The sequence below is a fragment of the Psammomys obesus genome, unplaced genomic scaffold (assembly GCF_907164565.1).
Source record: "Psammomys obesus unplaced genomic scaffold, mPsaObe1.curated_primary_1811, whole genome shotgun sequence".
Taxonomy (NCBI): Eukaryota; Metazoa; Chordata; class Mammalia; order Rodentia; family Muridae; genus Psammomys; species Psammomys obesus.
In genome coordinates this window covers 11,200,605-11,224,584 of record NW_026585987.1, presented here as the reverse complement: position 1 = coordinate 11,224,584, position 23,980 = coordinate 11,200,605, and the positions used below count along the sequence as shown (strand labels likewise).

At 39.0% G+C, this 23,980-nt stretch overlaps 1 protein-coding gene across 1 annotated transcript in view; it reads left to right on the top strand.

Moving 5' to 3' along the window:
- The first annotated feature begins 1,042 nt into the window (after window positions 1–1,042).
- Plcxd3 (phosphatidylinositol specific phospholipase C X domain containing 3) overlaps window positions 1,043–23,980 on the top strand; it is a 211,638-nt gene continuing 188,700 nt past the window's right edge. Inside the window, exon 1 of the mRNA XM_055601086.1 lies at window positions 1,043–1,206. Coding sequence (XP_055457061.1) covers window positions 1,104–1,206 — 103 coding nt within the window. The 5' untranslated portion in view covers window positions 1,043–1,103. The remainder of the gene's footprint in view (window positions 1,207–23,980) is intronic.

Genomic DNA, 23,980 nt, shown 5'->3' with positions numbered 1-23,980 from the left:
GCCAGTCTCATTACATTTGTATGGCTTGATCTCCCTTCTCTTTCTCACTGGGGAGCAGGTGGACCCAGACAGTTCTTTGGAGCCGCATGAGTGATTTCTCTCTGGAGATACACATCTCTCTAGTCTGCCAAGGAATGAAAATCCAAACAACCACATAGATCACTTCAAATGGTGCCAAATACATGCCACCAAATGCTACTGGCAGTAATTACAGCATGTCATTGGGAGATGTGATTTTCTTCCAGCCTCAGACTTTCATCTTATCCTGAGTACCATGAAGCCAAGAAAGGAAGGGCATCACTCTTTCCTCAGAAACAGCGGGTCCTCGCAATCTGCAGCAATGCTTCTTGACCGTTAAATGTCTGAAACCAAGCTTTAAAAACCGAATTGTAAAATATACTACCCTTCCAGCTCACCACATATATTCAGCTCCTCGAAAAATTAGACAAGTGATAAAGACCACCATTTTGTATAAATAGGTCTGAGGACTCGGGCTGAGAAAAAAAAACAAAAAAAAACAAAAACCATAATCTGTTGTAGTTTAGGGAAAGGAACACTCTTTGGGATGAATGGAAAGTCCTGAGAGCCAAAGATGAGTCTGCTCTTCAGAGTCTATCTTCAAGTCTATCAGGATTTTTAGATCCAACTGCAACACTGCCTTTCATGCAAACTGTACTAGGAAGTCGTACCAAGGGACAGAAAAAGACTAGGGACAAAGAAGCTCCAAAACCAAGTTTTTAGAAAGATAAAAGACTAATAATAAGAAGGGGAGGGGAGCTGCAGAATGGCAAGGAAAGGCAGAGCCATCTAGGAGAGGTGAGGCGGGAGGAGGGAGTCTGAAGGGAGGGGGAGAGAGCAGAGAGCGGAGCACGGACGTCGGGAACAAAAGCTCTAGCAGTGGAGTCTGGCTAAGGCTAGGAGAGAGCATGGGGTGTTTTTGAATAATTATTAAAATGAGCATGTGTCTGCGCCATCCTGTGGGTGTGGCGCAGAGCGGAGTGTAAACTCTAACGGGGCCGAAGCAAACATTGGCTTAGCGGCAGCAGCTGCCAGCCTGTGCCTAGGAGTGTGGGGACCAGCGCGGCGGCAAGCAGACCGGCACCATGGCCTCGTCTCAGGGGAAAAACGAGCTGAAATTCGCCGACTGGATGGCAACTCTGCCTGAGAGCATCCACAGCATTCCCCTCACCAATTTAGCCATCCCAGGTAGGTAGGTGCCTGGTGCACCTGCCCCGCCCTGCTTCGTCTTGCACTCAATGTTAAGTTGTCCTGTGCCTGCCTGAGGGATGTTTGTCCAGGGGGTGGGTCCCCGGGAATTCCGAACCTTGGAAGACCCTGGCGCGCCAGGAGTCAAGGTGACTGCTTTCTTTCCCTGGGCTTCAAATGCAGGCTGTGTCCGCAGGGTTGGGGCAAGGGAGAAGGTGGTTCCGAGACTGTGCTCCAGACCCTCTTCTATGGTTTTCCTTGAAGATTGGGGGTGGCTGGGAGCCTGCGGGGGGTGGGGGGGAGGGATGCAGGCAGGTCAGGTTCCGGAGTCTGTGCGCTATAAGAGGGAGCTGGCTTTCCTAGGAGTTGGGCTCCCTAGCATCATTGAGTCCATCCCCGGCATGGACTTAGGAGAATTTGGTAGCTTCACTGTTAGAATCATTAACATTCACCCCCAGTCTTCTTTAAAGAGACAAAGCGCTTTCTGAAAGTTCAGGGACCGGGACCGGTGGAGATAGTATGATCACCGTCCTTGACAAGAAGCTGAAGGGGCCAAGAAGCAAAAAGCAAGCATGCCCTAATTGGCTTGGACCAGGAGGGAGTCTGGTAAAAGAGCTGCTTAAGGTAGAGCTCCTGGGTCAGGAAAGCAAACCCTTGAACGTTTGCTGCCCCAGACAGAAACCAGGCAGTGAAATCCGCGTGAGCAGCGGCGTAAAGATGGAATAATGAGCAGATGGCCCCGGAGAAGGTGACTGAGCTGGTGGTCTGGAGGAGCGAGCAAGCTTAGGAACAGCAGGTATAGATATGTGGCATCAGGACAGACACTGAAGCATGGTGCTCATGGTTTGGATTAGAGCCCTGGCCAGGTTTCCGGGTCGGAGCAGAGAGTAGTCCCCAACTCGGGTATCGAAGAGAGAAGATTGTTTCTGGGCAGTTTGTGAGTGCTGCAGCTGGGAAATACCTGTATTTCCTTAGCAATTCTGTTATGAACATGGGCTGAGGTTGTGCACATCTATCTTTACAAGATTAGGCTAGAGGGCAAATTGCTCGTGGATAATCACGAGCCCCTGCCCAGAGTAGAGCTACATTATTAACTTCAACCTTCTGGTCTACTTCCTGTAATCTGCCCTATCTACACCTCTCCACCCCAGCCCAACCCCGTGAGAAAACATGACGGAGTTTGGAGGAAAGGAGTGGAAGTGAAACCAAAGAAATAAGGAGAGAAGGAAGAAATGAAACAGGTTTCTGGAAGGAAAAGAAAAAACTCACTCTGTGTTCAATCAACAAGCGTTGAAACTCACCAGTAAACTTAACTGTAGCAGATGTTTGGTGGGAAAGACAGGCACAGTCTGGTCGGAGCACTCTCCTCAGGAGATAGTCTCTTCCTTTGTCCTTTTGCAACAGATGACTTCCCAGGCACCTAGGTGTTTCTCTGGAAAAGCCCAACTCAGCCTCCCTTCTGTACCCATTCCATAGGCCATGTGAGCCCCGGGATTGCTCCTTTGAAGGAGCAGAAAGCACACAATTTAGTGAAAGTTCACTCTCACGTCCACAGGCATCCCCATTGTCCTTATTTTTTTTTTCTTCCTTTGCTTTCTATTTGTTTTCTTAGACAGGTATTTTCATGTGCTTCCTGCACCAAGGTGTGTAATAAGGGCAAGTACTATTTTTCGAAGAGAGGCTCTAGAGAGTAAATGTCTGAGGTAGCATGCTGGCTCTGAGGGATGATGTGATGCCACATTTTAGGCTTATCAAAAAGGCCTGTATCAAAGCCAACTCTCGTATGCTAGCTCACATCCTTCCAGAAATTCTGTAAATTGGGCAGTGATGGGATTACCATTGCTATTTCACAGATGGAAAGCCTTCCCCCTCAGAACAAGACCCAGGCACTCAAATGTCCTAAAATCAGTTTAGTGAGCTGATCCCTAAGAGAGGTGTTATGGAATATTTCCTAGGGATACAAGGATAAGGATTTTGAGATTCATGTGAGTGTAACTCAGGAGCAACAAGTTCGCACTGAGGTGAGAAGTGAGGCAGCTGTAGAGACAGGGTAATTTTCCTTTTCTCCTTCGTGGGACTAAGTGGAACTTTGAGGTCAGGGACTTCGATTTCCTGCTGGACTCTGGTAAAGATACATACATAAAGATGATGTATTTGGATGATATGGACTTTCCATTGTATTCCAACCCCTTTTAGTATAAGAGTCAAAGTAAGTGGTCGACATAGCCTTGCAGAAATACTTCACACACACACACACACACACCACTTTTACCTAGTATATATCCCTGAATACCCATATGGTTTTACAAAATAAGTTTGGCAATGTTCTTTTCTATAAAACCAGGATTAAAATGAGTCTGGTACCTTTCTGCATTATTCAACACAGAATTTTTTGGAGGAAAAAAAAAACACATTCAAATTTTGATAGAGCAGACTAATTGGAGACTATTAAACACTAATGGAATAATTGCCTTAAAATCATGCTAATAGCTTCCTGGCTGCTACATGTTTACTTGGACAGTTGCTCTAGCTTGAATTAAGCAATTATCTCCACCATTTAAAACCACGTCTGTTGCACGACGCAAGTGTTTCTGTGGAGGGAAGCTGCTGCTCAGTCATCCTCAAAGCCTCAGGTTTTCTTAGGTGAAACAGATAGAGGGTGAAGAGCCAACTAATTATGAGGCCACCTACTTGGGGCAGCTGCTGCGTATTACCTAAGACTATAGCGAAGAACAGCCTGTGTGTGCTTGTGTGTGTGTGTGTGTGTGTGTGTGTGTGTGCAGTTATGATGTCCTTGAATGTCTGTGCCTTGAACACTTTCAGAAATGAGTCTTTCTGTGTTGTTCTGTATTTAAAAGCTCCATGATTGGTATGGACTTGACTAAACAGTTAAGTTAGTAACTGGTGTTAGTAAATTTGTTTAGTTTATTATTCAATGCAAAGTGCTGGCAGTACACATAGTTGTTTGAATTTTAGCCTTATTTATGATTTCTTTTCTCTCTGATGAAACCAAACTTATGGCATTTGGAATATGAATGATGCTGGCTTTCAACACAAGCAGGTCAGAAAGAATAAAAAAATAAGGAAGAAGGAAGAAAAAGTATAAAATTCAGATGAAGGTAAATCTGATGATATTCGGCATGTTTGGCAGAGTTCTAATTGTATTCACGGTGTCTCTAAAACCATTAAAAAGAGATTTGATGAGACAGGACGTATGTGTTGGTAATACTGAGAAGGACTTGGCTTATGGAACATATCTGCTCTCCACTGTCCAATACGTAATAAAAATCATCTACCCAGAGTCAAACTGATCATTCAATAATGAAGAATTGATCAAAAGCTTCTAGGATTGGAGAGTCAGAGTGTGCATCTTCTTGAACAGGGCGCAGTTGGTTACATTTAATGTGGAGAAGAGTGTTTTATAAATAGGTGATTATGTGGATAAACTTCGTTTCCTTTAGAAAATGCCAACAGCAACACGAAAGTACAGTTTTGTGGAAACTAAGCCCCCATAGGACTCTGATTACTTGTCAGCTTTAACATGCATTCATGATGTTGTTTGTTTTGTTGGTTTGTGTGTGTGTGAGTGTGTGTGTGTGTGTTGCTTGTATGATTTTGTGTGCCAAACCTGGTGCCTCACATGTAAAGGCAGATGCTCTACCTCCTAGGGTCCTTAGTTTTAACTTTCTGTCTCATGGTAATCCTTTCATGTTACGAACACTCCTAGAGTTAACTTACCTCTTCTTTCTCTTTATTTATTTTATTTTTTTTTTATTTTATTTTTAATCATGTGTATGTGGTTTTCTGTGGGTATTTGCGTGTGAATACAGGTGTCATTGGATGCCAGAAATGTGGATTCCCTCAGAGCTGGAGTTATTGGCAGCTGTGAGTCTCCTGACATATGTCCTGAGCACTGAGCTTGGGTGCTTTGCAAGGACAGTACACACAGTTAACCTCAGAGCTCTCTCTCTCCATACCCCTTTCTCATCTTTGCAATTTCCTATTTCTTCCTTAATTGAAATAAAATGGTCTATAGGGTCACTCAGGTGCAGCATTTACTGGAGCACATTTCTAAAATATGTGTATATTTGGTCAAAATGACCTTATGAAGCAAATCTTCAACCAGCTAAACACAAGCTTTTTCAAAATATTCCCATGTTTCCTTACCAGTTCCCCATCTGACTTGATTTTATCAAGAAAGAAAAACTGAAGACTATCAAAAATTATTTTTGAAACTGACACATAAAAGTTATACTAATTCTAAAACATTTTTCGTGATGATTTTAATTAAATTGTTAAATATTATCAACTAAAATAAAGTTTATATATGTATATATGTATTTCACTATTTACAGTGTTTTCTCATACACACGTGATTTCAATCTGTTCTATCAATGATCTTCTAAGACCTTGTCACTCAAGGCTGTTCAGGCAACACCACCAGCATCATAATACATAGATTCATGGTAGAAATATAGTATCTATAGTCCACTCTTTCAGTTTATTTGATCATGCTCTACAGTTTAACAAGATAGCCAGCTGATTGATACATACATTTGCATTCTAAGGAACATTTTAGTGCACTGCTAAAGGAGAGCTTTACTATGTAAGTGGCAGAGACAAACTTAAGTACACGTCTTTCTAGTAGGGCTTTTTGTTGAACTATCCATGAGTGTTCGAGTTTTCAATCAAGCTTAAAGCCAGAACTCCATACCTGATTCAAAACTAATTGCTCAGGCTGGGAACATTTCTGATAACAGACATTATAGTTCATCATGAGCCATGAGCAATAAATGTTATTTAATTGCTATTGAAGAGTTCAGGTTAGGCCACTGTGATAAATGTAAAACCTCTCCCCTCACTTCTTTAAGCCCCGCTGCTCATTGATACTGGCTATGAACAGCGCTTAAGAGCAGCCCGTCTGGTGATGCTGGTGGACACTAGTACCCGCCTAAGGAAAGAAACATCCCTATATTGGTTCTGCATCGCTGTGCTCTCATTCCTTATTGTGCACAGAAACGTGGACATGTAATATTCATAAGGTGAAGGTTTGTTCACTTTATCTATGATGTAGGACTTTTAATATTTCTCCTGAGTAAAAATGATTTTATATTTATGAGCATAAAATTTACTTACTGGTCATCAAACAAAAACAAAAACAAACAAACAAACAAAAAAAACCCCTGGTAAACTGTAAACTGATTTGTTATACAAAGAAAATAGTCAATCTTTCTATATTTGCAAGGGTTACCTTATTTAGTTAAAGCATAGTTTTCACAAAATAGAAACATGTATGAATGTATATAATTCACTTGTTTGCAAATCAGTTATTTAACAATAAAAATGTTTTCAAATAGTTAGATATCATATATAAACCACACACGTACACACTCATGTAAACATGCACACCCCTCACAGGCTAAAGCCAACATCACAATGCTTAAATGTTGAGGGTCACACACTATAAGATGTGAAAAAATTACAATTTCACAACCATATTTATAACCCGTATTTGCAAGGAAACAGAAATAAATGAATACACACTGACACAAAAAAGTGTGCTCTAAACACTATTACTTCCAAAGTAAAATCAGAGACATGATAATTCAGTTCCATTTATCCTAAATGGATTCCTGCTTAGTTGTAAACATCCTGGGGTTGATTCTAAATATGCTCCACAGGAATCACAGAAGTTTGGCTACCATGCAGTCTAGGTTTTTTTTTTTCCTGTCCTGGTGAATATTTAGAGTGGGTTTTTTTCTTTTTTTCTACTTTGATATACTATGCTGTGTCTTTAGAGGCCCAAGTTTGAGAATGTTAATGTCTAACAAGGATGAGAGGTTCTGAGAGCTGAGCTCTTCACCTGGAAGCTGCTGACGCTGGTATGTACCCCTCACTGCCGACTCTACATCACTTGATGCCACGTGGGCAAGCACTGCCCAAACCTCTCATAGTCATTCATTAGTATTTAGAGCCATTTGGTGCTGTGACTCAGGGACCAGTTTAGGGGGATGGCAGAGGAGAAGGTGTAGGATGGAATTGTATTCTCTTCTTTTGTCCTTTTGTTAGCTCAGTTTCTCAAGGTGCGTACATACCTATGTAGGCACATTTGCACGTATGTGTTCAGTGTGGGTGTGTATTACTTCCTTTTTAAAGAAAGCTACTTGATTTTTTTTTTTCATATAGGCACACCTCTGGATGGGGCCATGTGATCATCCTTATATGTGTGGAGTAAAAATAAAAACTAAATCTGAATTTTTATCACCAAGTAGTCTGAGTGAGTGTAAGTGGAACCAAATAATCTGAGAGAGCTGAAATAATCCCTAAGCACACCAATCTATAGAAAAGTAGAGTAATTAATGTGTTCTGGCCCCTCTAGAAAAGAGGCGCGCGTGCGCATGTGCACACACACACACACACACACACACACACACACACACACACACACACTTTATTATTACTTAAGGGAGAAAACGGTTGCCAGAAAAAATTTACCTGCTGCCACTAGTGAAAATGCTTACCGAAAACCATGAGTTTTTTGAAACCCAAGAGCTTTTTACCATGTTGGAAATGTAGCAAACTCCTTAATGTAGTTATGCGAAATTTAATACAATAAAAAGTACTATATCATCTTATCTTTTCTTTTCTGCTGTGTGTAGATTTATGATTAGCCTCAGAAGGCTAATGACATACACACCACATGCTCAGAAAAAGGGGTAATGGTAAGAGGGAAAAATAAAACCCAACACAGGTCAGATCAAATTCCACTGTCAAGAGCTTCCTATGACGCCATACGCTTTTATTATACTCTGTTAAGAGAGCGAGATGGTCAGGCACAGGGATGGGGGGGTGGTTAAATATTCTCAAGAAGCTTCCAGGATTAGTCACCTCCGGAGGTCAGATACTGAAGCAGATGGCTCGTGGATTTTGTGAGCTGTTCTCTTGCTATGGTCTTGTACCTCATTACAGATTCTGGGAGTGGACAACTCTTACAATGTTCTATATGAGATACTTCTTATTGTGTTTTACACAAAAGAATTCTTCCTGCGAATTAACTTTTAGGGAAGCAATTGCATTTATTCTTGGGCAACATAATGATAACTCAGTTACTCATTTCTTTTTTTTTTTTAAAGATTTATTTATTATGTATACAATATTCTGTCTGCATGTACACCTGCATGCCAGAAGTCACCAGATCTCATTATGGATGTTTGTGAGCCATTTATGTGGTTGCTGGGAATTGAACTCAGGACCTCTGAAAGAGCAGCCAGTGCTCTTAACCTCTGAGCTGTCTCTCCAGCCCCCTCAGTTTCTCATTTCAATCAAAGAATTTTTATTTTGAGAAGGAGAATGAGCTATGATGACTAGTTGTCTGCTCAGCTTTCCGGGAGGCTTCTCTGTTATGCTTGCTCGTGAAGAACATTTGCACGCTATAGCCCGTGGAAGGTGAGGCATGACATATGACTCATGAGGATGGAACTGAGTCCCTACCGGGGCCACTTGAACAATCTCTGCCTGTCATTCCTTTAATATACACACTGGGTGATCAGACTGCAGGTCAGTGAGGCCATTGCCATGGCAATGTAGATTTTCTCCTGTTTGTGGGGTAAAGAGAATGTTCTGTACCTTATGTTAGTCTAGTGTGTCTAATAATTCCCGGACTGATCTTTCTGAAATAGTTTTAATATGTCCATCTGCTCATACATTACCAGTAAACTTTAATAAGTTTCCAAGCAGTGCATTTTTATTTTTGGTAGTATGTCATTTACCTGTCTGTGCCTCATGGACGGGACTCGATAGGAAGTGGTGCTTATGACGCAGTCAGTCATCCTCTGCATTCTCACTCAAAAGGCAGTCAAATCCTACTTTTAAAATGGAATCATCCAGGACAAAGCACAGCCTGAAACCTGCTATTTTATACAGTGTGAAGTAACCAAGAGCAGGCAGGATACAGTTTGATCCTCTGTGTAGTTAGCACACAGTACCACGTTAATAATACACATTTTAAAAAGTTCACTTGACCCCATGCCTGCCTGTCTAAAAATTATTTAATGGCACTCACAGATAGAACCTCTCTATTGTTGGGTTCTTCTTCTTCTATCCCATATTGATTTCACGATCTTCCACCACAAGAACTGTTCCTGCTATGATTGTGCTGTTATGATTGTCTTTCCTTTCTGATTGTTCTGTCTCCATGATCTCATTTGACTTTCCAGCAGCATTTGATGTGGCCCATGGCACTTCTCTTCTTGAAACATATTGTAACTCACTTTATTTTTTATTACTGTTACAATATTTAACACAAGACTTACTTCATACCCATTGAATAACATTTATTTATTTATCCTTCTCTTTCACCTTAGCAAACACCATTCCATTATCTGCTTTTAGGAGTCTGATTATAGGTTCATCCTATAAATGGAATCATGTCATGTTTGTCTTTGTGTGACTGGTCTGTTTTACTTAACATAACATTCTCAAGATTGACCTATTTAAAAACATGTGTCAGCATTGCTTTATTCTTGAGAGGTCAATAGAACACTTGTACCAGTGTACCACTTTTCCTTATGCATTTATGGATTGATGGGTTTTTTATTGTGAACAATACTCCAGTAAACGTGTGTGTGTGTGTGTGTGTGTGTGTGTGTGTGTGTGTGTGTGTGCACCAGTTTCAAGATTCTGATTTTAGTTATTTTGTAGAAAATACCCAAAGGTAGATCTTCTGGGTCATATAGTGACTTTAAAAAAAAATTCCTCTTAGCTGTTTGTTTGTTTGTTTGTTTTTCCCTAGAAAAATACATGCTCTAGTTTCTAGGCTGGTTTTTCTTAACTGACTGATTATTTACTTTTGGTATTCATCATATATTTTGAACGCTAACAAATCATCAGATATGTACAAAAGTGTTTTCCTAATACAAAAGCTGCCTTACTCCTCTTCTGAAGCTTATGTATAGCCCCATTTGAGTATTTTTTTTACTTATTATGTGATGATTTCATATATTATCATATTCTTTTTTAATTAATTTTTATTTTTATATTAATCACAGGTTATTTACTTTGTATCCCAGCCATAGCCCCCTCTCTCATTCCCTCCCAGTCTCACCCTCTCTCCCTCATCTCTTCCTGCCCCTTTCCAAGTCCACTGCTAGGGGAGGTCCTCCTCCCCTTCCATCTGACCCTAACTTATCAGGTATCTTCAGGACTGGCTGCCACATCCTCCTCTGTGGCCTAGCAAGGATGCTCCTCCTTTGGGGGTGGGGAAGGGTAGGTAAAGGAGCCAGTCATTGAGTTCATGTCAGAAATAGTTCCTCTTCCCCTTGAAACCCACTTGGATACTGAGCTACCATGGGCTACATCCGAACAGGGGTTCTAGGTTATATCCATACATGGTCCTTGGTTGTAGAAATAGTCTCATAGAGGACCCCCGTGCCCTGATATATTTTGTCCTTGTGGAGCTCCTGTCCTTTCCTGGTCATATTAATTCCCCTTTTTATCATATCTGTGCACTCTCCCAAAGGTTCGGTTATGAGTCTTTGTATCTACTTTGATACACTGCTAGGGAGAGTCTTTCAGAGGCCCTCTGTGGTAGGCTCCTGTCCTGTTACTTGTTTTCTCCTACTTCCCATGTCATTTCCATTTGACTTTCTAAGTGAGGATTGATCATCTTACTCCAGGTCCTTTCTTATTTATCTTCTTTAAGTGCATATTATCATATTCTTTTCCATCCCCCAACATCTCTCAGATCCTTCCCCCTCCTTCCCTACCTACCTTCATTTTCTTTTTCTCTCAAAACAAAAGCAAACTACAAAAGAAAAGAAAAAGCCACAAATGAAGTCTGATTCGTGTCCGTCACAAATGTTGCTAGTTCTAAGCATAAACCCTGTCCTGGAGTATGGGTGATATACCCAATGTCATACTGAAAAACAACAACAGCAAAACAAAATAAGAACCTGATTTCTCTTTTCCTAGCAGCTATCCTTTGTGAATAGCTTTTTGGTGTAAGGATGAGACTTTGTGCCCACTTTCTTCATGCTGGTATTTTTGTCTGCCTTGAACTTGTATATGTCTTGTCCATACCATCACAATCTCCGTGAGTTCGTACGTACACCTACCCTGTTGTGTATGGAAATGCTGTTTCCTTGAAAACCACCCGCTGCATCTGCATCTTACCATCTTTTTCTCTCACTCTTAAATAATCCCAGAGTCTTCAGGGGAGCAGTGTGATAACCAGTCCCCATTCATGGCATGGCACCCTAAAATCTCTGACTCTGCACATTTTCCAATCGTTGGTTTCTGTGTTAATTACCATCTACCACAAGAATAAGCTTTTCTGATGAGGGCATATGTCACTGGGAATTGTTTCATTGGTGTATTCAGTTAGTAGAATGATATTAGTAGGTTAGCTGAAACCTAGATATGTCATTAGTTGAGTATTTTTCATTTTAGTTCTTTCTTTCTTTATTTTTTTGGTGTAGTGTCCAAATATTTATCACTAAGTCAAATTTTGTGAATTTCTAACAAAAATTTCCACCAGTTTTCTTTTGGTTTTTATAGTGTTGTTGCTTATGGTAAATCTTTAATCTATTTTGAGTTCATTTTGTGTTCACAGTAACACAAAGCTCTAATTGTATTTTCTGCATGTGGATATATGGCTTTCCAAATATGATTTGTTGAAGAATGCTGTCATTTCATCCTATTACAGCTATACTCAGATTTTATGTTTCTTCATTTCTTCATCTTGGCAGATAATACATTAAAATTTTTATTGATCCTTTTTCTATTTGTTGGTGTACACAGTTTCATAGTGGTTTCTTAAAATCATTTTTATTTTTGTGGATTTAGTTGTTATGTCTTTTCTTTCATTTGTAATTGTATTTGTTCTTGGCTGAGATAAATATTTGGCAATTTTGTTCTTAAAAACAATTTTGTTGCCTTTTTTATATTTTATTTATGCTTAATTATTTATTATTTCTATTCCAATACTAACTTTTGTCTTGAGTACAGGAATGTTAATTCAGAACATGGCTGTTCTGGCAAGAGCATCCAAAGACCTTCTAGGTCTGTGTGATCTGGCTGGAATACAAATGTGCCTTTAATCCAGGAGACAGAGGCAGGTAAAGTTTCAGATAAAGAAAAGCTTAAGTCCAGGTGTGATGGTACATGCTTTTAATCCCAAAAAAAGGAAGGTAAAGTTAGTTTGTAGATGGAAGGACCTATGTTTGAAAGTGATGTCTAATTAAGTGGCAGAAGAGGTGTCAAAATCAGAGAAAGAGTTGACAAAATAATTGTCCAACTCTCACGAGAAGAGAGAGGTAAGAGAAGCTACTTAAGAGGCAATACAGAGAGAGAAAGCAGTTTTACCAGGACAGTAATAGAGACACACGCTGCAGAGAGAGAGAACTCAGGTAAAGACCAAAGGAGCCACAGAAGGAGCCAGGAGATTAGGACAGATTGCTGGAGTTAGTTGGAGGCCAAGTAGATCAATTCAGGGGCTAAGAGAAAAACCAGGTTGAATAAGCCAGATTGGAGAGAGGTTTGAGCTAGAACAGCTGAATTGAAGCCAGCAGCCCAGAGCTCAGAAAGAACAAGAAAGGGTGAGCTTATTTAGCAGTAAGTCTCAGAGGCTGAAAACATTCTAGGCCTAGGTTAGATTATATGGAGGCTAAAAGCTTCTAGGACTAGGCCTAGGTTAGTGGAAGGAGGCAGTAAGCCTCCCAGACAACAATTGAACCAGGAAATTTTACAGTCTGGGTTGTTCCTTTTCCTAGTATCTTGAAGCATATAAGTGGGTGATTTAAGTTTTCTTCCTTAATCTATATGTTTTAGGCATTATAGTACATTTTAAGTTCATTGTTTTTAAAATCCACTTTCTATCTATATGACTCATTCACTTTTGGATGTGAGTTATGAAATCACTTTAAAAATGAGCATTCTTAGTCTGGGAATCTGAAATAGAAAACACTGCAAAAACATTTGAAGCTTTTTGGATGCCAACATGATGTTTAAAAATCTGTAATATTTTAGATTTCAGATTATTGATATTCAGCCAGTAAAGTCTATGCAAATATTTCCAAAAGTATTCAATACCATGCAGTTGATATACTCTTAGTTCCAAGTACTTTAGATAGGTGATATTTAAAGATACTCTTAATATGTTTCATAAATTATTTTTTTCTAACTTTACCCCAGACCTGACTTTTCCTTTTTTCTCTTCATGTAGTCCTCCTCTAGATACTTTATTTGCTAATACCATTAGGATAATATGAAACATCTCATAGTTTTACCACTCTATTTTAAGATGATAGTAATTTAATTTCAATCATGTATAAAACTATACTTTAATTTTTGTCACTCTACATAATATGGGATTTTATATTACATCTCCTTATATTTTTTATCCACTAATATATTTGAAATTCTTATATTTTTGAGTTTCATTACTAACTCCCCCTTATTATTATTTTTTTTCTGTATTTTTCTGTGTTTGTCATTGAGCTACATATTTGTATAGTTTCTATGTGAGTTTGAAGAGTGCCTTTTAGCATTTCTTGTAAGGTAGTGTTCTCAAAGTTGGCTTCTAGAGATTTATGTCCATTCCTGGTGTGACTGTTTTCTACTTTCCTCACATTCCTTGTGTCTTAGAGCTGATGTTGATGCTTCTGAAAGTGTTTCTCATCATCTTTATAGACTTTCCTTATAACTTCCTATAAGAAAGAATGTCCAATAGTCAAGCTATGGATTCCAGGCCTCTCAAGCTTTGTGTGTTTGTATCTTATCTGGGAATTTATGTGTAGATGTCTAACTAGAAGTCTAGCTGGGATCTCTTCCTAAAATCTTGTAATCTCTTACTCTCTCTGGTATCTCTCAATGCCACAGATTCTCTGAAGTAGAATTGTGCTCCCTTCAAGCTTGCCCTATCTCTCTCTCTCTCTCTCTCTCTCTCTCTCTCTCCATCTATCTATCTTTCTACCTACCTACCTATCATTTATTAAAGCTCAGAGGACCCTAAGCATTTAGAATATGTTAGGTTAGTAGCTTCTACATGCACCCCAGATTGGGCTCAATAGACACTAGCTTTCTGAACAGACAATCAAAAGATTGAAACATCGTATATATTTTTGTTCCCTTTCTGTAAAGATAATGGGAATTTCCAGTGCTCTGTAGAAGATAAGTTGAGGCTGGAGCTAGACTATGACAGGGGGTTTTAAACCAGATGGCCAACACTTAAGGTTCTAAGTCCACATCAGATACAGGTGTGGCCATCTCTTTTCAGATGCACAAAGCTTTATGTTTATGGACTTCTAAGCTAGAACACGTAAATGATAAAGCTTAAAAGAATGAAGTTTTCCACAAATGAAAATGAAGGAAATCAGCTTTTCTTTTCATTCTTTTTTAATTAATTAATTAATTTTTTTATTATTAATTACACTTTGTTCATTTTGTACCCCACCATAAGCCCCTCCCTCCTCCCCTCTCTATCCCACCCTTCCTCCCCTTTCTGCATGCATGCCCCTCCCCAAGTCCACTGATAGGGGAGGTCTTCCTCTCCTTCTTTCTGATCTTAGTCTATCAGTTCTCATCAGGAGTGGCTGCATTGTCATCTTCTGTGGCCTGGTAAGGCTGCTCCCCCCTCAGGGGGAGGTGATCAACGAGCAGGCCAATCAGATTATGTCAGAGGCAGTCCCTCTTCCCATTACTATGGAACCCACTTGGAAACTGAATTGCCATGGGCTACATCTGTGAAGGGGTTCTAGGTTATCTCCATGAATAGTCCTTGGTTGGAGTATGAGTCTCTGGGAAGTTCCCTGTGTTCAAATTTTCTTGTTCTGTTGCTCTCCTTGTGGAGCTCCTGTCCTCTCCAGCTTTTGCTATTTCCCACTTCTTACAAAAAATTCCATTCACTCTGCCTGACAGTTGGCCATCAGGCTCAGCATCTGCTTTGATAGTCTGCAGGGCAGAGGCTTTCAGAGGCTCTCTGTGGCAGGTTCCTAGGTTGTTTCCTATTTTCTTCTTCTTCTGATGTCCATTCTCTTTGCCTTTCAGAATGGGGATTGAGCATTTTAGTTAGGGTCGTCTCTTTTGTTTAATTTGTTTAGATGTACCAATTTTAGTGGGTTTATCCTATGTTTTATGTTTATATGAGTGAGTATATACCGTTTGTGTCTTTTTGCTTCTGGAACAACTCACTCACGATGATCCTTTCCAGGTCCCACCATTTACCTGCAAATTTCATGATTTCCTTATTTTTCATTGCTGAGTAATACTCCATTGTATAGATGTACTACAGTTTCTGCATCCATTCTTCAGTTGAGGGGCATCAGGGCTGTTTCCAGCTTCTGGATATTACAAATAAAGCTGCTACAAATATGGTTGAGCAAATGTCCTTTTTGTGTACTTGAGCCTCTTTTGGATATATACCTAAGAGTGGTATGGCTGGATCTTGAGGAAGCGCTATTCCTAGTTGTCTGAGAAAGCGCCAGATTGATTTCCAGAGTGGTTGTACAAGTTGAAATCAGCTTTTATTAATGTGAATTTTGTGTAGAAAAGCCATCTTCTGTATCAGAGGTGTCTTTGGAGAGCCTGGATGTTCATCTGTTGACTCTGCATTCCTGCAAGATTCAAGTCAGATCCTCTGAGGCCTTCCCTTGGCCCTTGCATACTTTGTAGTTTACAGCACATTGCTTAATCTCTTTGAACATCAATTTCTTTATCATAATTGAGGTGAGAATAAATTTTCATAAGATCATTCTGTGAATGACCTGGAGTAATCAGGGTGAAATATTTAGCATAGTGCCTTGTCACCTAATGAGGCCTTAGTGAATGACTTATGTGTGACGTATGGTAACCCAGTAAGTTCTTGGCAGACTGGATGAATCATATTCACCCATCACTATTTCTAATTTACTCTCTATCTTTCATACTGTGTTTAGGTATTTTAATTTCTTATGAGGTCTCACTAATATTTTACTACCTAGAACCATTTAACAATTTCTTAGCAGTCAGAGGTGAACTGAAAATTAAATACAGCAGGAGCAATTTTTAGCCTAGAGCATGAATCTTATTTCTAAAGCTATTTGATTAAGAACAACATTTTATCATGCTAGTAGAAAGAGCTTATTTTTCTTTATACCAATGTATTTATTGGAACTGATCTCCTTTGATAAGAGGTATATAGACTCCATGCTGCCATTATTCCATTACACATTTCGAAGCTGGAGTTCCTTAGGCTATTTCTGAAGTCAATATGCTGTATAGTACTCTTAATTCAATACCTTGAACAAAGTTCTTGAGGGAGAAAACAAAATTATTGAAGGAAAATTTGAAATTACGCAAATAGTGTTTCTCCCCCAAGTCAACTTACCTATCACAAACTTTAAGTCAATTAAAATTATGAAGAAATATTTAAATAATTAAGTGATAGGATATAATATTTGGCAGTAGTATTTGCTTATTATATGCTGATAAAGTAAAAGGTAGAAGGAAAAGTCACTTAGAAATGTAAGAACAAACACTTCTAAGAACTGCTCAAAAATCAAGGCATGTGACTCATGCAGTCACTTAAACGTGACCCATTTATTTTTGTCTTAACTATTCAATAAACTTGTACATATGTACTTTAGAATACTGGTCTCTGTGTGTACATATGTATATTTGTGTGCACTGGCTCTTATGTTAAACAATTAAAAGTATTAAGAACTTATAAGCGGACCAGAGTAAGTACTGAAAAATATGCACATAGAATCAGCTCCAACTCTTCTCATGTATATATTAAGATAAGCATTATTTTGGGAAGAGGACATGACTGACACTCTTTTAAAGCCCATAGGATTCTTCTGTTTTTCTTTCTGTTAGATGGTGATATCAATAATTGTTTTTTTTTTCTTTTCAAAAGAGAGATCATACAGTAACGCAGTTGGAAATTTAAAATACACATATATTTAAATATAAAATATGTGTAATGTCAAAAATCAGTAAAATAATTTTGTGTACACTTTAACCAGCATTTGCACAGGGGAGGTAGAGTGGATATTTAAAAGTCTATACAATAATTTTTAATAAAGGGGGCTGGGGAGATAGCTCAGTTTGCAATGTGCTCACCAGAACCATGAATACCTGCATTCGCATCCCCATCCTTCATGTAAAAGTAGGGCACAGCTGCGTACATCTGTAACGCTAACTATGGAATTTGGTGAGACAGTGAGAGCTCACTGGCCAGTCAACTTAATAAATCAATAAACTCCAGTTCAGTGAGAGACCCGGTTTCCAAAAATAAGAAAGAGGTTGATTGAGGAAGACATCCAATATTAGCCTATGACGTCTAGATGAACAAATACCTGTGGACACACCAATACAAACATAATTACACACACACAAATATACATATGTACACAGTACTATTAATATGAAAGGAAAAATAATGTGAGCATGTACATTTAAAATATATCACCGAAATCACCGATCATTTTTCAAGGCTTAAATACAAGGTTGTATATAAGTATAGTCCTATATTTTAATAATTATGGCTAAGTACATGTAGCCTGAAGTTTTACGTGTCAATCCACTTACATGCGTGGCTCAATATCATTCTGCTCATTCACACTGATGTTCATCACCACTCCATCCTCACACAGAATATTTTCCATCTCGCAGAACTTCAGTTTTGCATGCATTACACAATGTTCTGCATTACACTGAAGTTCTGCATGCATTACACAAATGACTGAAATCTACTTTAAAAACAATTTAACAACATAGGTTATAAAGGCACAATAGGTGTTTTACTTATGGATGAGCAATCTTTTAAGAAACGTAGAGGCTAAAAGCTCAGTGATGCCCTGTAATTTGCCTACTTTTTGGCTGCATGAGAGAACCAGGATCCAAACGCAGGACAGCTGGCACCCTCTAGAGTGATCTTTATTGCCATTGGTAATGCAACACTAACCCATTGTCCCTTTGATGTGATTTAAGGGACAGTTTGTTTGACTTTGTCATGAACTACACTCTCTTTTAATCCTAAGTATATGAAATCTGTCGCAGTTTTCTCTGAGATCATATTATATTCACTTTAAGATCATTAATGCTTTATATTCTATACTTAGAGACTGACCTTAAAACAAACCTGCCCAAAAACTGAACTCTGAGACCATTATGCTAAATGACATCACTAATCACAAAAATATTCACACTGTATGTGTAAGATACATAGAAGAGTTACATTTGTGGAAACAGAAGAATGTTCTCCAGGGCTGGAAGGTCAGTATTGGGAGTTGTTTAATGGGTATAGTTTTGTTTTGTTTTGTTTTGTTTTGTTTTGTTTTGTTTTGTTTTTAGTGAAAGTTTTGCATATCGCTTATAGTAATGTGAATGCATTTGACATTTTTGGAATTGCACATTTTAATAATTAAGATGACAAATGTTATGTCATGTTTTTAAATGTATTTGAAAACCAAAAAAAAAAGAAAGAAAAAAGGAGAGAGAATAGGAAAAAGAAAAAAAAAAAAAAAGGAACATCGCTTGCCCAGTTAGATTAATTTTTGGTATAGCTACTTAAAGGTTTGTCCTGTAGGGTTGGTTTTGTTTCATTTTTTTCCTGGTTTTCATAATTCTTTCAGTATCTAGCACACAAAAGACTTTAACTTTGCTTCAAGCTATAAGGATAACAACCTTACTTTGTCATCTTAGTTTACTCAAAGTCTCACTGACTGAACATGGCCAAATCCCATTACATCCTTAGGTGATTGTCTCTAGTGTTATATTAGACTAATAAACTTTGTCATCTTCAGTGTTTTGCTGGGAATGACTTAAGGGGAAAATATAGAAAAACTTTCAAACACTTGTCGAAAACATCTTCCTGATTTTGTGACCTTCTCAGGAGTCACCCTGCATAGACTTCTGTGGGTAACTTTTTTTCTTGGATGGAGATGGTTACACCATAATATCACTTGGATTCAGGATTCACTCATATATAACTTATACATTAATAATTAAACATATCTCAGCAGGAAATAAAGGCTGAAAATGGAAGTGAACAAGCTAAGCATTTAGGCCTTTCTTTTCTACTGACAGGAAGAAGACAGTAAAAAAAAGTCTGGGGAAAAAGACATACTAAAAGAATAAACTAAAGGCATTATGTTAATCTCCATAGAAATATCTGAATTATTAAAACAAATAAAAGCCCTATTTAGAGACCTATTTCCATTTTTATATTGATATATAAAACCTGGTTATATGTGTAGGTGGCATCTACCATCTACATCCTCTGACTTTTCGACCATTCATTGTCCGTGTCAGGTGGGCTATGATACCAAATTAAATATTTGTGAAGTTCAGTGTATATTTTAATTTATTTTCAATTTGTGTATTTATGTTTCATCAATTGTAGCCCCCTTCCATCTCTCCTCCTGGTTCTTCTCATCTTCTTCCTCCTATCTCCTTCCCCTTGTCCTCAGAAAAGGGAATACTCCCCCCACACCAATCCACCCCAGCATATCAGGACTGAGCCCCATCAGGACTGAGCTCATCCTAATCCACTGAGTCCAGGCAAGTCAGCCCTGTTAGGTAGAAGTGATCAAAAGCAGGTAAGAATCCATATCATACACAGCACCTGCTCAACTTACTAGGGAACCCACTTGAAGTCAAACTGCCCATTGGTATTTCGTATGTGTAGGGGCCTAGGTCAAGTCCACGCCTGCTCTTTGGTTGGTTCTTCCATCTCAGTAAGCCCCCATAGTTCCAGGTTAGTTGACTCTATTGTTCTTTTTGCAGCATTCTTGTCTTCGCTGGGTTCTTCCCCATGCTCCACTTGAGGCTTGGCTGTGAGTCTGAGTGGCTAACTCGATCAACTGCTGAGTGGGGCCTCTCAGAGAATGGATAAGTTAGGCTCCTGTCTGTAGACATAGCAGAGTATTGTTAATGGTGTCAGGCTTTGGTTCTCTCCCGTGCGGTGGGTCTCAGGTTGGGCCAAGCATTGGTTGGACAAATTCGGTATTTTTACAGCTCCAAACATCTAGACAAAATGTGACCATTTCACCTTCGACAAGATAGTTTTGTGGCTTATTGTCTGTTCTTTGTTCCAGAAGGGTAGGAGGAAGAAATGAGCCTGTGTCTGAGTAATTTAACCTGAAGGGCAGTGCTTTGCCAAGGAGCCTCCCTCTAGCTCCTGACTTTCACCTGGTTTACGCAAAGGTTCAGTTTCTTTTAAATTTATTATTATTATTATTATTAATTACAATTTATTCACTTTGTATCCTGACTATGGCCCCCTCCACTTGTAATCTCTCCCCTAGTCTACTGATGGGGTGGTCCTCCTCCCCTTCCATCTGACCCTAGTCTATCAGGTCTCATCAGGACTGGCTGTATTGTCTTCCTCTGTGGCCTGGCAAGGGTACACCACCCACCCAGAGAGAGGTGATCAGAGAGTCAGCCACTGAGTTCATGCCAGAGACAGCCCTTGTTCTCCTTACTAGGGAACCCACATGGAGACTAACATTATGGGCTACATCTGAGCTGGGGTTTTAGGTCTACTCCATGCATGGTCCTTGGTTGGGGTATCAGTCTCTGCAGGGTACCCTGGGCCCAGTTTTCTTTTTTTTTTTTTTTTGTTTGTTTTGTTTTGTTTTGTTCTTTTAATTTTTTATTAAAAATTAATAAAACAAAGGGAGGTTTTGTTTCCCTCAAAGACCTTGAGGGAGCTCCTGTCCCCTCAAGGTCTTTCTGTCTTCCCCTTCTTTCATAAGATTTCCTGCACTCTGCCCAAAGTTTGGCTCTGAGTCTCAGGCTCTGCTTCAATTTACTGCTGGGTAGAGTCTTTCAGGGGCCCTCCTTGATAGGCTCCTGTCCTGTTTCCTGTCTTTTTCCACTTCTGATGTCTATCCCATTTGCTCTTCTGAACGAGGATTGAAAACTTCCCTAGGGTCCTCCTTCTTGTTTAGCTTCTTTGGGAGTATAGATTTTAGTATGTTCATCATATATTACATGTCTAATAACCAGTTATGAGTGAGTATGTACCATGTGTATCTTTCTGCTTCTTGGATACCTCATTCAGGATGATCTCTTCTAGTTCCATCCATTTGCTTGCAATTTTCATGATTTCCTTGTTTTTAATTGCTGAGTAGTATTCCATTGTGTAAATGTACCACAATTTCTGTATCTGTTCTTCAACTGAGGGACATTTGGGTTGTTTCCAGCTTTTGGCTAGTACAAGTAAAACTGCTACAAACATTGAGCAAATGTCCTTGTTGCATACTTGAGCATCTTTTAGATATATGCCTAGGAGTGGTATAGCTGGATCTTGAGAAAGCACTATTCCTAATTGTCTGAGAAAGTGCCAGATTGATTTCCAAAGTGGTTGTACAAGTTTACATTCCCACCAGCAATGGAGGAGGGTTCCCCTTTGTCCACATCCTCTCCATCATGTGTTATCACTTGAGTTTTTGATCTTAGTAATATCTGATGGGTGTAAAGTGAAATCTCAGGGTCTTTTTGATTTGCATTTCCCTGATGGCTAATGACGTTGAGCATTTCTCTAAGTGTTTCTCTGCCGTTCCATATTCCTCTGTTGAGAATTCTCTGTTTTGCTCTGCACCCCATTTTTAATTGGATTACTTGGTTTGTTGGTGTTTAACTTCTTAAGTTCTTTATATATACTGGATATTAACCCTCTGTCAGATATAGGATTGGTGAAGATCTTTTCCCAGTCTGTAGGCTGTCGTTTTGTTCTGATGACAGTGTCCTTTGCTTTACAGAAGCTTTTCAGTTTCATGAGGTCCTATTTATTGATTGTTGCTCTTAGAGCCTGTGCTGTTGGTGTTCTGTTCAGAAAGTTGTCTCCTGTGCCAATGAGGTCAAAGTTTTTCCCCACTTTTTCTTCTAACAGGTTTAGTGTGTCTGGTTTTATGTTGAGGTTTTTGATCCTCTTGGAACTTAGTTTTGTGCAGGGTTATATACAGTTTTTAGGGGAGATATGGAACAAAGTCAGCAGAAAGCTAATCAAGCAATGTTGTACAAGCGGAACATAGACTATCTCAAGAATGTCAGAGACTGAGCACACTGTGGCCTTGGGTTTAATAATTTCAGTCTCTTCATGAGGAGAAGGCCAAGTTCCCAGAAACTAAAACTTTAACTCCTTTGAGGCTTTACCTCAAGTCTCAGACTGGACTTTTCCAAGTCTAGTCCTGGGCAAGGACACAGACCTAAGTTCCATTTGTCTTTTCTCTCAGGGCTTGGATATGTCTGGCTCTCAACAATTTCTTTTGCTCCAGAGGTGTGATTTCAATCTGAGTATCTTCATTAGCCGGAAGCTCTTGTGTAGGCGAAAGTCTCTCATAGATGTTGCTGGTGTATTATGGCACTGTGATCACAGAAGGATGGGACTAGCTACATTTAAGAGGGATCTGTGGTCAGCTCTGTAAATATATACATACAAATAACTTTATATGGAATGATCAAGTTGAATTTATATATATATATATATTCATGTTTATATTTGTATATTTATATACATGTGTGTTTATAACAAAAATTAATAAAACAAGAGGCCATAAATTTGAAAGAGGGCAAGAAGAGGTACATGGAAGGGTTGAGAAAAGAAGGAGAAATAATGTAATAATAACATGATCTCAAAAATAAAAGAAATAATTTAAAAAAACAAGGATGTATATTTCAATAGCTTTACTGATGTGTTTATTTTCTGTGAGTTCTATGAGTCATGTCATTCTTATTTTGCAGGCCTCGAAACAGATAATACGTGCTCAGCCTCACAGAAATGCTTAGTGGTGAAAACAGACACCTTTTTAAGTTTCCAAGGCCCAATTTTAAAACTTACGTCTTACTTGCACATCCAGTGTATTGCAGCTCTGTACACAACAGCTGAGTTGTGGGACCCATCTAGGTGTCCAACAGTAGAGGACCGGGTGAGGAAAATAAATGTAAGTTACACAATGGATTTCTTTTCAGCCATAAAGACCAAAGTTATGTTGTTTACAGGAAAATTAATATAACTGGGTATAATCACAGTAAACCAATTTTAAAAATGTTAAAAGACAGCAACAACAAAAACCTTAGGGCTTTGGAGATTTTTTTCTTCAGGGTTTTTTCCATTGACAATTATAAATTATACAGTTCTCATTCAAGTGGTTAAAAACCTTTTTTTTCCTTTTTTTATTATTATCATTTATTACAATTTATTCAGTTTGTATCCTGGCTGTGACCCTCTCCCTCGTCTTCTCTCAATCCCACCCTCCCTCCCTCTTCTCCTCCATGCCCCTTCCTCCCCTGGTCCACTGATAAGGGAGGTCCTCTTCCTCTTCTGTTTGACCATAGCCTATCAGGTCTCATCAGGACTGGGGTGGCACAGCCTTGCCAATCCACAGAGGAAGACAATGCAACCAGTCCTGTTAAAAACCCCTTTAAAAGCACTATTAATGGATTTTAATGTTTTACCTTACCCTTTAAAACAAACCTAGATATTTTCTTAAATCCTTTTTACAAGGAATAAATCAAACAGGACTACTGAATTTCTGTGAGAGTGACATTGAAAGTTTGCTTCATACTTTAAACCAGAAATTGTGTTTTTCTTTGTGCCTTACCACAGGCTGCAAAATGTCATTATACCATTTGCTATTAGATGATAAAAAAAGCAAATGTTATAAATGAAGAAAAAGAGAGAGAGAAAGGAAGAAAGGAAGGAAGGAAGAGAGAGAGAGAGAGAAAGAAAGAAAGAAAGAAAAAAAGAAAGAAAGAAAGAAAGAAAGAAAGAAAGAAAGAAAGAAAGAAA